Source organism: Nicotiana tabacum, chromosome 3 (genome assembly GCF_000715075.1).
Source record: "Nicotiana tabacum cultivar K326 chromosome 3, ASM71507v2, whole genome shotgun sequence".
NCBI lineage: Eukaryota > Viridiplantae > Streptophyta > Magnoliopsida > Solanales > Solanaceae > Nicotiana > Nicotiana tabacum.
This window is the reverse complement of record NC_134082.1, coordinates 118,703,876-118,718,421: the sequence shown is the minus strand read 5'-3', so window position 1 is coordinate 118,718,421 and position 14,546 is coordinate 118,703,876. Positions and strand designations below refer to the sequence as shown.

The following is a 14,546-nucleotide window of genomic DNA, read 5'->3' as shown; positions in this document are numbered from 1 at the left end:
ACGGCCAACCCTTCCCAGCGATTGAGTTGGGCCAGAAATAAACCCAGCAAAATAATGAACTCCCCATTACAAGCCATTTTCAACAAAAGGCAAAAAAAGAAAAGGCTGAGGCAGGCGACTCTTGGGCCTGAAATTATTTCCAAAACCAAAGAAAACTAGATTTGGTTATTTTTGGGCCTCACGTCAAACAAGTTAACTCATCAGGCCCAAAATTGAACTGAAGGCCTTCTTGATACTTGGTTGCTTAGACACATACATACAATACAAAACTGGAAATCAATACTGAAACAATCAAACTATTTACAGGCCATGAAATGTCAAATGGAGCATAATGTCATGTTAATAAAAAGCTTCAGCCAACTTGACTGAAAACAGAACAAACTAGTGTCTTAAATACTTAACCATAGCTATATGAAACATTTCAGACCCAACAAATCTTAGAAAACCCATGTGAGCTAAAGTCCTGCTTCAAACATTCTCACAAAGAACAGAAAAACTCACCAAATAAATTGCATCTTTATTATAAATAAACTAATTGAACCTTATGTTAACTTGAAATCCTACATACTTCTTAACAATAGACTTATCAGGCCTTCATATATAACATTTCCTATTAAATAAATAGCCATAAAATACATTCAGACCACATGAATATTGCAGAAAACTAAAACTAACAAAAGAACTAATTGAATTTGAGAGAAAGCATGGAAGTAAAAAAAACATTTCAATAGATTTCAATTTTCGGCTACATAGAATAAACAGACTTGCACTTCGAAGATCATTTATAGTCCGAGAGGTACCTGGATATTGAAACAAAATAAAAGGAAATGAGAAGTTCAGCAAGAGTAGATCAGCAACTCAAAAAGAACAATATTCAGCTTCTTCAGACCCTTCTTAAACCCAGAAAACCAGAAATCCCTCAAAAAACTTTGAAGTTCTTACTAATAGAGAAAAACCAAGGAACAATTCCAACCAATTTCAACTAAAATAATGCAGAAACTTTCAGTATTTTTTAAGGTCTGATCTATGTTGTGTTTTTTCAAAATTTTGGTGCAAAGAATAGTGCTGAAAGTCTGTCTATGAGTGAAAGAAAAGGGACTACTTATAGGCCTAAAGGGCCATGTGCTCAAAACCCTATCAGGGAAATATTCCTCAGCCTGAAAAAAACATCTTCTAACTACCTGGGATAGCTGGTTATCCCTTATTGGCTCAGCATATTTGTGCTAACCAAATAGGGACAACTGCCCCCTATTCTAGAAGCTTCTAAATACAGAAATTATCTGAAAGTCCCTATTTTATTTCCAACTTAACCCCTAAGTTTTCAGTTGTTCAATTACCCCCCCCCTCCCCCCAAAGTTATAGTGACTACAGAATAATGCAAACAAAACAAACAAGATCAACAGAGCCAAAAAACTCTAATTCACTTAAGCTTTAGACTAAACCTAACCTTTTGCCCAAGTATTGGAATCAAAATGAAGCAAGGATATAAACACTAATCACAAACCAAATACAATTAACCTAACTAATTAATGCCATCTAATCATAGAAAACAAACTATGCAAATTTAGGTCCATTAACTATCTTATCCTAAATCGAATTGAACTTTTTGACCTTATCTAATTAACCTATGAAATTCAAACGAGATTAAAATACTAAAGACAATTACTAAACAAAAATAGAGATGAGTGGGACTTTGGACAAACAGATGAGTAACCTTGGTCATAGAATGAAAACAACAAAGAGAAAGAAAAAGAAATGAACAGAGAAAAAGAAATAAAGGGAAAATTACCTACGTTAGCTCCTGAATCCACAAAACATCCGACCAATTCTCTTCAAGGAACGGAATGAACCTTTAACTAACACTAATCGACTGTCCTTGACAAGGACAATCGATTAATGTAAGTTTGGGGTTCACTCGACCACATACTGACCGAAAATAGAAGGGGGTGAAATTTAGCGCCTTTTCCGGAACCCTAGATTCAAAATTTGATAAAGTTGGGGCTGATTTGAAGGGAATCAAAGGGATATTTGGGAAGATGAGGGGTGGGGGACTGCATGGTGTGAGTTTGAGGTTATTTGGGTGAGTTAGGGTTTTGGGAACTATGAGTTTAGATTCAAGATTCGAACAGTTTGAGGGGGATTTGGGAAGAAGACCAAGAGATCCGGAAAGAGGAAGGCAAGGAGATTATGTGGTGTAATTTTGGTGGTGTTTGGAGGTGGTCCGCCGCCGTGGGGCGATTTCCGGCGGCAGAATAAGGCGGAGACGGTGGGGGAATTTTAGGGCGGCTGGTCTCTAGGGTTTGGGGCTAGAGACGGACTGAGAGGGATTGGAATGGAGGGGTGAGAGAGTTTCAGAAAGTCTAATACTTGGGGGGTCCTTGGTTCCGGGCCGTTGGATTACCAAGATCCAACGGCTGTGATGACAACAGGATGGAACGAGGTCATTTGGGTGTAGTGGAGCCTGGACCAGGTAACTGGCTCTTGGGCTCGGATTTTGGGGTGGGTTCGGGAGAAAATGTTTGGGCTTCATCCCTTTTGCCCAATTAAAACAAAACCCTTTTGCTTAACCCTTTATTTTCTTTCCTTTTTCTTTTTCTTTTTCCTTTTCCCTTTTTTTCTTTAATTAAAAATCTAAATTAAAATCCTAAATTAATCTAGATCGTAAAACTAACCTTTCCTAAAAATTATAAAAATTCCTTGATCCTAAATCAAAAAGAAAAATCAATAATCTATTAAAAAGGTAAAAATGTAAAATTGGCCATTTTTATAATTTTTATTTTAATGAAACAAATAATTAACTAATTAATCCTAAAAAATGTAAAAATAAAAGCTAAATGCAATGCATAGTATTTTTTGTATTTTTTTCATTATTTGAATAAAAGTAAACATGCACAGAAATGCCACCAATTAACACAAATTCCCACAAAATCCTATAAAATTGCAAAAATTGAGAAAAATTTATTTTCTTATATTTTATGGGAGTAATTCCTATAGGGCAAAAATCATGTGCTCACAGTCCCCGATTCATTGGCGTTCGATTTTTCTGGTACAAGTTCGGCTCTATGAATAAATTCTTGTGATATTTCGAGCTCAATTTGCTTAGTGTTCGATTCTGATTTTAGAGTTGTGCTATCGCAGCTTGTTGAGTCTGCAACATCTCGAATATTATTTGAAGGCTAATTCCGCCTTCTTCACCGCTCTGTGCATTCTGATCGGCTGCTCGAGCATCCCTGCAAATGCTATTCTCAGGGACGACGCCCAAATTCCCATTAATGGCAATGCAGGAGTTGACATCGACTGGGTCTAGGGCCGGCGGTCCGTCAGGGTTGACTGGAGGAACTCCGTTTCCCGTGGCGGCAACGTTTTCGTTCTCGCCATGAAGACCAAGGCCGTTGTCCAAGTGAGTGGATGCTATTTGAGAGTTTAACATATTGATTCCTAAAATCAAAGACACTTACGAGAACAACCGTAAAGCAGTGTGTGATGAGAATTAATACCAGGCAATCACTATTACCCTTGGCTCACGGTGGATGCCAAACTGTTTACCCTACAAATTGGATAACAATTAAACTTATAATGTGGTTTTAAGGATACATGATTTCACCTAATACCAATTGATGAATATGAAGATCAATAATAAAAATTGACAATGAGATAAAGCAAATTAGTGTTGAAACGTAATTCAGCCTTCGAGCTTGAGTGCCCTCGAACTGGTCGGTACTCGAATAGTTAAGAAATAAGCAAACTAATGAATAAGAATATAAGCTCGATAGAAAGTATTGTAAAGCTCGAATTCTTGAACCCTGAACCAGAGATTCTGGGTTCGATCCCCAGTAGAGTCGCCAGAGCTATCACACCTCTTTTTTACTACACCCCGTAAAGGGTATAAATATAAGGGAGTTTTTCCAATTAAAGGACAATCAAAACGGGATTGTTTATTTATTTAAAAATCAGAGTCGCCACTTGGGAGATTTATGGTGTCCCAAGTCACCGGTGTAATCCCGAGTCAAGGAAAAGATTGACTTTGTACTATAGTCTGCGAACACAAAAATCCGGGTAAGGAATTCTGTTAACCCGGGAGAAGGTGTTAGGCACTCCCGAGTTCCGTGGTTCTAGCACGGTCGCTTTGATCATACTTGGCTTATTAAAATTGTTTAATTATTGATTTTAGAACCTATGTGCATTTATCCTTTACCTTTTTTAAATCACTTGATCAGTCGTAATTAAAGAATTGAGTTACACGTACGTATACTCTTTTCCTTTGGTGCGTCAAAAATCATGTCACGCGAACGTGTCCACGATTAATGACGCTTTGTTAATTATTAGGAGGATTTGGCCGAAGTTGCGCGAACGCATACCTCGAGTTACTTTTAGAATTAAATTTGCCACTATGTTACGCGAACGTATACACAGTCACAATAGTAGTCTAAGTTAAGCCTAAAGCAAACTACGAGTGTTTAAGATTATTTTATACTAAGTTAATATTAATGCGAGGGTCATAGATTATTCGCTAAATGGCACGCCTCGAATTATTTTAAGAAAATAGTTATATATTTTAAAGGCAAACTAAAGGTGCTCCTATTTTTAATTTAATTTAAAAACTAGTTATCACAACCACGTCACGGAAACCGTACCTGTAGTTGTAAAAATTTAATTACGCCTAATTTAATCATTAGAAACATTTTCATTCACCATCCACAAAAACATATAAAATCTATAACCAAAGTAAGTGAAAATACGGAAGTTACAAATTATAAGAGAACATGTGACCAGAACCATTTTGCTTAATCAGTACATCACCACATTCCATGATAGGTTTGTATGCATGCTTTAAGTCATTAAATGGATAATTAAAATAAGAATGCAAAATATCTGTTACCAAGAGAATTAGTGTTACATGTATTTTGAAGGAAAATGATATTCTTTTTTTATTTTTTAAACTAATCACTATGAATCTTTCATTCAATAGCTAACAACAAGGATCAACATGGTTGTTAAATACTGATTCTTTCGCCTCAAAATCCAGAAAAAATCACCCCAAACAAATTAGCCAACTTCTTATCATTTTGAACCAAATTTGTTATACAAAAAAAACACACAAAAGAGAACATTAAAATGAACGATTCTGTCCGGCGACAATAGAAACAGAAGCGCAACAATTTTTTTTTACTTTTTCCTAAAATATGCTGGACACTTTCTTAAACCCTCTTTTATTTTAAACTTTGAATTTTAAATACAAGGAAAGCATATACTCATTCAATAATTAGAAAGCCAAAGATAAAATACTCTACATGAGCTAACAAAGAGATGAAAGTCAATAGCAACAAAACAAATTAACAAACCAATGCAGTATTATTATCAAAAGCACAATAAAATAGAAACTGAACTTACATGAAAAATACAAGAATTGAATCCAACGTCCTCTGGATGAAACTACGATCCAAACCTCGAAACTCGCCAGAACCGCGACAAAATTCAGGAACGGACCTCGAGTCGGCACCTCTGATTTGCTCTGTTTGGACGATGCTTTCCAGACCATTTTTGTTCTACGTTTTACTCTATTGCGGGTGGTGTTGCTTGTCGATTTTGGTAGGGTCCAGGATTTCGAAATCACGACTGAAGGGTGTTCTCTTGGAATGGAGAGAGGCGAGGTCGTCCGTTCTTTGTTTGTGTATGTGTTTCATTCCTATATTTTGGGGTGTTGCTGGTTTTTCCGATTTGGAGGGAGGTGGAGACCGATCTTTGCCAATCAAATTCCGAGGAGGACAAAAATGGCTGCTGCTGTTGGTTGTTATGTTTTTTGACTGCTGAAGCTCTTAGGCGTTAGTCTGCTGAGAGCTACCAGGAATGAAGAAGACAATGGATTTTAAATGGAAGGTTGCCATTCTTTTTTATGGGAAACGGCGGATGATGGGTTTTTTTAGGCCTAGGTCAATTTAGAGATTAGGTACTATTATATAGGGGTAGGGATTAGGTTAGGGGTATGAGTCTAGTAATTATGAGCTGGAAAATTATGGGCTAGGTCCAAAATTAGGCCTAAAAATGGGTTGTTCGAGCCTAAGTTTTATTCTTTCCCCAAGAACGAGATTAAAATATGATCTCATTTATTAATCAGTACTACTTAAATAAAATAACTGTTAAAATAAGAGTGAATGTTAAAATAAACTATTTTTTTGTGCGTTTTTCAAGATTAAAAATGACTACAAAAATATTAATGAAACTATTTTTTTTGTAATTTTTATTTTCTTGTAATAAAATAAAGTAAAAAGTCAAATTAATTAAAATAACTATATTAGGCCTAAATGAAAAATTTACATGCTAAAATACAAAAAATCTTGGGGAGGGTCAAAAATCACATGTCTACAGCTGCCCCTCTTTGACTGGAAACGTACAGAGTTTTCAGACAAAGATTGACTAGACAGGTTTTTTGACCCGACCCTTATTTGGAGAGACTAAAACTGAGAGAGAAAGTGAATGTGATTGAGCCCTGCTATCTGGGCTGCCTACATATCTTTGGCTATAAAGGAATCAGGCCACGTGTAGTTCAGAGATGAGTAAGATGATGGAGTATACCGAGGTGGAGAGCCGGTCGAGGTGCCGTTCCGTCGAGGTTCCGGTTCGCAGTCCTGCTATTACATCAAAATCAAAACATGAAAAAGACTAGCTAAGCCTATCAACTACGAGTTACAAGATTCTTATCTATAAGTCTTCTAAAGCTTGATCTTGAGTCTTGAGTGGTTCTTCATGTAGACTTTAGATTTGAACCTTAATGCTTGCCAGCTGCAGGTACTAGCTCATTCTTCTTTAACCTTTTGGATCAAGACCGGACATGTAGTGCTTGTGACTTCCACCATGTCTTAAGCAGTTCACATCTTCCATCAACTTCTGCATTTGGATTCACTTCTTGCCTTTCTCTCTTTTTTCTTTATTGTGACTAACTTCTGTTGATTGCCTCGGACTGTTGACTCGCATTCTTGCCGCGAGATTCTTTGGTTGCTGACTTGAATTACAATTTGAGATGCTTTTCCTTTTCTTCAGGTGGACGCCTGACTGTTGAACTCGAACCGTCTTCTCTTGTTACTTGACACTGTTTTCCTTTGCACCTTGAACCATTTTCCCCTGAAACTTGAACTGTCTTCCTTAGAAACCGCTACTTTCCCTAGAAACTTGAGTTGTCTCCCCTTGTTCTCCAGGTGGGCACCTGATTACAACAAAATAGACAAAACAAAGAAATTTTCTGCCCCAGTTTGCACTAGAAAGATTTGTGGGTTGTTAGCAAAATTGTAAATCGCTTGTACTATTGATGCAGTCATGAAATTAAACTAAAAAATAGACTAGCAAAACTATAAACTAAGCTTGACTAAAGTAAAAACTGACCCTATTCTCCAGGCGAAGCTCCCTGACTGCTAACTTGAAATGTATTTCCTGCTCTTCAGGCGGGCTCCTGACTGCTGACTTGAAATGTATTCCCTGCTCTCCAGGCGGGCTCCTGATTGTTGGACTTGAAATGTATTCCCTGCTCTCCAGGTGGGCTCCTGAATTCTAACTTGAAATGTATTCCCTGCTCTGCAGCGGGCTCCTGACTTCAAGATAGACAAAACAAAGAATTTGAAAGTGAAAATTTAAATTGTACTCCATGGTTCTCCAAGCGGGCTCCTGACTGCTACGCTTGAAAGTATTCCATGTTATCCAGGCGGGCTCCTGACTACTGACTTGAAATGTATTCCCTGATCTCCAGGCGGGTTCCTGACTTCAACATAGACAAAACAAAGAAATTGAAAGCTAAAATTTAAATTGTACTCCCTTGTTCTCCAGGCGGGCTCCTGACTGCTGTGCTTGAATGTATTCCCTGCTCTCCAAGCGGGCTCCTGATTACTGACTTGAAATGTATTCCCTGCTCTCCTGGCGGGCTCCTGACTTCAACATAGACAAAACAAAGAATTTGAAAGCTAAAATTTAAATTGTACTCCCTTGTTCTCCAGGCGGGCTCCTGACTGTTGCGCTTGAATGTATTCCCTACTCTCCAGGCGGGCTCCTGACTGCTGAGTTGAAATGTATTTCCTGCTCTCCAGGCGGGATCCTGACTTTAACATAGACAAAACAAAGAATTTGAAAGCGAAAATTTAAATTGTACTCCCTTGTTCTGCAGGCGGGCTCCTGACTTCGAAATAAACAAAACAAAGAATTCGAAAGCTAAAATGTAAATGATACTCCTTTGTTCTCCAGGCGGGCTCCTGACTTCGACTTGAAATGTATTCCTTGATCTCCATGTGGGCTCCTGACTGCTAGACTTGAACTGTTTCTCCCTATTCTCCAAGTGGGTACCTGATTTCAACAATAAAAAAACAAAAACAAAGAAATTTTTCCTGCCCCAGTTTGGTAACTGGGCACATATGTGAGTGTTAAACTGAATTATATTACCAAATATTACTAAGAATTTGAAAACTAGGTCCCATTATGCAGGGGGGCCCTGACCACTCTTAACTAAATGACAATTTTAAATCTAAGTTATATCTTCTACAGGTGTGACTTCTGCTAAATCTTGCTATCTAAGAGAATCTTTAAACTACTCCCCATTATCCAGGAGGATCCTGAAAATCAAGGGTCAAATTTTATCTTAAGGGTGACAACTTTCATGTCTGAATTATACTACCCTACAGCAGAGTTTATGCTAAATGTTGTTATCTAATCGAAATTTTAAAGCTAAGTCCCATTATTCAGGAGGGTCCTGGAAACTCCTAATTGAATCATATCTCGAACATGCAAACTTTTAAGTTGACTTATATTTTTTGGGATACATTTATACTAGATTATGCTATTTCTGAACTTTAAACTAGGTCCCATTTTCTAGGAGGGTCCTGAAAATCAAAAGAAAATCAAACCTGTTTGGTGACTGCCTTTCTCCACGGAGAATTTCTCTCAACCAAAATTTCCTGCCCCTGTTTTAGTCAAAGAAAAATTTTGTTAGTTTAAAATGTAGTGGTTGGTTTGTGGCCTTGACTTTGAGGGCGATTGCTCCTTCACTTCCTATGATAACTGATTTCCACTCGAGAACCTTGCTTTCTTATGGACTAACCACTTTCTCTGTCATCCTTATCACAGAAAATACCCCTTATCCGTTCAGACCCAATTCCCTTTATCCGTTGCATTGCTCATGAACTTACATTTACCAACCTTTGTGTTTCACCGAAAATACCTTTGATTCGTTCACCTAACATCCTCCATCTGTTGCATCGTGCTCTTGTGTTGACATGTACTGCACCTTTGTGTTTCTCATGAATTCCAAAGCACGTTAATTTCCATCCACTTAGTGCGCATGTTGTTCTTTCCTGACTTAAATCACTAGCCTTGGCCTTGAAGTCTATTGTTCCCTCACTTGTCACGATAACTTTGATTTCTGCTTGGAAGACCTCGCTTGTCACTGGTTAAACACTTTCTTTGTTGACCTCATCACAGAGAATACCTTTGACCCGTTCACCCAACATCCTCTATCTGTTGCACTGTTCGCGAATTGAAATGTACCAAACCTTTGTATGTCTCATGGACCCCAAAGCATGTTGATTGCTACCAACTCAGTGCGCTTATTGTTCTTTCCTGACTTATGACACTGATGTGCTGGCCAGATCCCGTTTTGTGCAATCGGAAAGTTGGTGGCAGATTTTGAAGTCATTTCTCCTTATTTTGACCAAACAGACTCAAGAAAAGGAAGTAAACAAGACAAAAGGAACAGAGTAAAGGACAAAGGAAAGAGGTGATTCCTAACAAGAAGACTACAAAGTAGAAACCTATCAGATGTGAATACCAACTCTAATGACCATGACATGCACCTATAGCCTATTCTGTTGAGAAAGTCTGATGTTCAACTCCTGTTATACCTCTAAACCATGAAACTGGGCTTTAATGCTTCGATTATCCAATCTGATTCACAATCCTTATTCGACTTGTAATGCTGGAAGGGTTTTCACTATCAAGCCTCTCTCATTTTGTTCTTTCTCTCAACTTACCGTCGTCTTACGGTGCCCACGAGGTTTTTCACCAATAGGACTCTCCCATTTTTTACCTCTCTCAGCTCCCGTCGCCTTACGGTGCCCGTGAGGGTTTTCACCAATAAGACTCTCTCATTTTCAACATTTTTCTGCTTGGACCAGAGTGTTGCCCCCGATATGCATTACCTCTCCTTGCTTGACTTGGCATTTCTCGAAGACTGATCGGAAGGTCTTTCTTTGGACCGTAATGTGGGATTTTGGATAGGGTTAGAAAGAAAGGGTATCAAAAGGCTCAAAACAACTCATCATGCGTTCAAAATTATAACTTTCAGAACCAGATTTCTTACAACAACCACAACTTCTGCCCCAGATTCTTGCTTGGGGACTTTTGGATTTTTATTTTGATGAGACCGAACCGTGAGGCTGCCTACGTATCCTTAAAAGGAATCAGGTCAAACGTAGTTCATGTCATAGAAATTACTTTGTTGTTGTGATTTTCTCTTTTCTCTTTCTTTTCTTTCTTTTCTTTCTTCCTTTTTCTCTTTTTGTTTTTTTTTTTGTTGTTTTTTTTCTTCTTTTCCTTTTTTTCTTTTTCTTCTTTTCTCTTTTTCTTTTTCTTTTCTCTTTCCTTCTATTTTCTTTTTTTTTTCTTTTTCTTTCTTTCTTTATTCTTTCCTTTTCTTTCTCTCTTTCTTTCTTCCTTTTCTTATCTTTCATGCTTGTGTTTCTGATATTCGCTACTGATTCCGAAAGAGGGGTATGAAAGAAAATAAATAAGGCTCAAAAGGGGTGACGAGGGATAAAGTGTTTGGATAGAGGAACAAAATGCCTTCGTCATTCCAACCTTCAAAACCTACCAAGTACAAACAACACAATTAAACAAATCAAGAAAAACATTCGTAACATCCTTTGTTTGCGCCAGAGTTGATGACCATACCCACGCATTCGCCTTCTACATTTGTTATATACAAAGCACCATGGACAACACTCTCACTCTCATTACCGTGAACGGTCCCCCTACAAATTTGGGGCAAACTTGCCATTATCTTCACCTGATACAGCATGATGCATTTCAATAGTGTATTTTTATGTTCTACTTGCCCCAGTTTCACACAATTGGGGCCTGAAATGATCTCAAAATGCCTTTACTTATTTCCCTCAAATGTCTTTACATCTTCAATATTGTTTCATTGCTTCGTGATTAAACTGACTTTTAAAACCAGGCTGAGAATTACGCGTGCATGTCACGTCACTAGAATCAACAGGAAAAGGACCATAAAAGGAAAAGAGAACTAAACAAAAATGACTGAAAATAACAGAAAACAGAAACTTGCATTAGACAGATGGTGAAAGGGTTTGGACAACAAAACAGACAAACTAGACTGGGGTTACAAACCTAGAACAAACCTAGAAAATACTAAGTAGGCTACTAGACTAAACAAACTAGGCAAAATAAGAGGACAGAAGGGTTTGAGTCACAAGACAATATCTGGATTACAACCCTGAAATAACCCGGACAACAGAAATGACAACAAAATAAACCACCAAAACTCCCCCTGGCTAACCAAGATAGGAGCGTCTTTCCAATTGCCAAGCTCGGCATCTTAGCCACTGAATTCTGCATCAACATTACTAGGACCTTCACAAACTTCCATCACATTGTTCTTAACAAATTACTTTTGGGTTCCCTTTGCTGGCTCGTTCTTAAGATCAACCTCTGATAGCACTGAAAACTTTGCAGTGCGTGGACCTTCGAGGATCTCAGAAGAATTTTCATATTCCTTTTCAAAACAAATCATACTCACCATATGCGTCTCATTGCGAGCAGGCGATGGACTTTGGCTAGTGTCTGCTGCATCTGGATTTTGCACGACAATGTCACCTGCATCAATAAGCTTCTGAATTGCTTTCTTCAGATTCCAACACTTCTCTATGTCATGCCCGGGGCATCTGAGCAATATGCGCACCTTTGAGAAAAATCAAACTTCTTTGGAAGAGGATTTGGCATTTTTATCTGGATCGGCTTCAACATGTCCAATTGCTTCAACTTTTGGAACAAACTGGCGTATGACACTCCCAATGGGGTGAAAGCCTTTTCTTTTTTTCAGCACCCTCTCATTCTTAAATGTTTGATTGGGCCAGAAACCTGATCCAGGGGGTTTTCGGTAGGCTCGTGGGGGTGGATAGGCATTTCGTGGAGCTGGGTACTAAGAGAGTGATGTACGATTTTGGGAGTTCCGTGGAAAGAAGTGGCATTGGAGAGGATCATATGGTGCGTCAGGATATCCCCGGGGACGATGTCGAGGCTGGAAGTGTTGATCAGGAAAGCCCATCGAATCATTTTTTTTGTTTCTCTTTCTTCCACCCAAACTTATTGGGATGTTTTGAATGTCTTTCGAACAACACATGATTTTGCCTGACTTGATTCCCTCTTCTACCATCTTCCCCATTTTTAATACATCATTGAAAGGCTTTCCCAAGGCCGGGATCAAATGACTGAAGTAGGTGGGCCCCTGGGATTTTAGGAAGATCTCAACCATTTCTTCTTCACCAATCGGGGTATTGACTCGAGCAGCCTGCTCCCTCCATCTGAGTCCAAATTCTCTAAAGCTTTCCTCCGGCTTCTTTTCCATTCTGGATAGGGAGGGGCGGTCTTGGGTAACGCCTGATCCGTATTGAAAGTATCGAACAAATTCTTGAGTCATGTCACCCAATGTAGGCCACTCACCAACATCTTGACGATTATGCCATTCAAAAGCTGCCCCAGTCAAGCTCTCACTTAAATACGCCATCAACAAATCATATTTCTCGCCAACACTTCTCATTTTACTGCAATAATCCCTCAAATGGGCTACCGGATCCCCACACCCATCATACAAGTTAAACTTTGGCACTTTAAATCCCGCAGGCAGACGAACGTCGGGGGACATAGACAATTCTTTGTAAGATATGCTACCCTGGTCTCCCATTCCTTGCTTGTTCTTTAAGGACTGTTCTATGCCTTTCGGCCTCCTAGGTATCCCATATCGCCCTTTTCTTCCTGTGAACTTTTCATTTTCAACATGAGCTTCATCCCGCGAGCCCCGCTTGTATGAGTTAGGAACCTTGTGGGCAACCTTTGAGGGGTAATATTGGACATCGTGAGCTTTGAGTGGGTGTTCATTATTGGGGATGGTGGATAAGACAGGAGGGAAATTTTTGGGAAAGGTAATTGGAAGATGAGTGACGGAGCTACTAGGGTGGTTGGGAAAGCCATGATAAGCGGGTGGATCTGGAGAGTATGGGGGATCATCTAGCACTGTGACCGGTATTTGGGTAAGGGTAGTATTTAGGAAGCTAGGTGGTGGCGGGGGTGGTGCCTTCCCATTCATCCAGGCCTGATACATGTCCACCATGTGTTGTCTTAACATCTTCACCTCTTCAACCAACCCATTGTCATGTTCAACCAATTGCTTTTGGGCACCTGTATCAACCAACTCAGTTTTGTTGTTGTCTGCCATTGCCTTTTGACTTTATGCTGTGGAGAGGAGTTACTACTTCGAGAACCACAAACCAACCACCTTTCTGCTATGAAGATATCAAAGGGAACAAAATGGGGTCATCCCGTTAGCGTTAGGGCATTTAACAGCAAAAATATCACATTGCATGTAATGCACCTAGCAACAATTAATGGTTCTAGAATGACTTCGAGGGTCATCAGGTCACTTGGCATCATCCCAGTTTTGTTCATTTCAATCTTCTCTTTTCTTTCTTTCCTGACACTTGCTTTCTAATTTCACTCTTTTCTTTCCTCTCATTTCTCACATCCCACAATTTCATTTTTCTTTCTTTTTTCTTTTTTCTTTTTTTTTTTTACTTTTTTCTTTTATTTTAACAGTAAAAAAATGATTCGATCGAACCCTATGTAGGTTGCCTACGTATCATGACGCCGCATGAATCAGATCTTTGCGTAGTTCTGGCATATCGAGAATAAAGCAAACAAACTAACGTTCTCCTTTTTTTTACCTTAATGACTAATCCGATGAGAAAAGAGAAATAAAAGAAGCAAAACTTTTTTTTTGAATTTTCTTGACTTAATGTTCTATAACCTATTCTAAACTCAAGCTTAACGAATTTTCTTTTTCTTTTCTTTTTGGAAACAAATACTCTATTGAGGAAAAATCCTAGAAAAGAAAGATATATTTTTTGACTCCCTTTTTTTGTCTAAATTTTCATTTGATATCCCTGAAGAAAAACTTCGTAACGAGAAATGAAAAAAATAAAAACTGTTTTTGGATTTCAATTTTTGATTACCTAAAAGGGAAACTCTAATGATAAACAAAAGATAAAATATATTTTTTCTATGTACAACATCCTAAAGTTCTAATGAAAATAAAAAGAATTTTTTTTTCATTTTTCACTAATTTCCCAAAGAAACACCTCAAAAGAAAAATCTTTTTGGATTTTGGAATTAACACCTTAAAGAAAGTTTTTAAAGAAGTACTAAAATAAAATTCTCTTTTATTTTTTTTTTGAATTTTGGTCCTAATATACTAAAGGGAACATAAAAATAATTCATTT

The 14,546-nt window shown here is 38.2% G+C and overlaps 1 protein-coding gene across 3 annotated transcripts; it reads right to left on the bottom strand.

Moving 5' to 3' along the window:
• Positions 1 to 497: 497 nt before the first annotated feature.
• Positions 498 to 14,192, bottom strand: LOC107779115 (uncharacterized). 3 transcript variants are annotated; one of them, XM_075249818.1, is made up of 2 exons: positions 5,392 to 14,192; positions 498 to 800 (listed from the first exon to the last, which is right to left on the bottom strand). In XM_075249818.1, the coding sequence occupies exon 1, from the start codon at positions 13,484 to 13,486 to the stop codon at positions 12,194 to 12,196; it is 1,293 nt and encodes a 430-aa protein (XP_075105919.1). In that variant the 5' UTR covers positions 13,487 to 14,192; the 3' UTR covers positions 498 to 800; positions 5,392 to 12,193. The 3 variants fall into 3 exon arrangements, with proteins under 3 accessions (XP_075105919.1, XP_075105920.1, XP_016454945.2); XM_075249819.1 differs by lacking the exon at positions 498 to 800 and adding an exon at positions 2,832 to 3,547; XM_016599459.2 differs by lacking the exon at positions 498 to 800 and adding an exon at positions 2,832 to 3,453.
• Between the last annotated feature and the right edge of the window lie 354 nt (positions 14,193 to 14,546).

Coding starts and splice junctions, on each gene's coding strand:
- LOC107779115 (XM_075249818.1), bottom strand. CDS start 13,486: ATGGCAGACAACAACAAAACTGAGTTGGTTGATACAGGTGCCCAAAAG.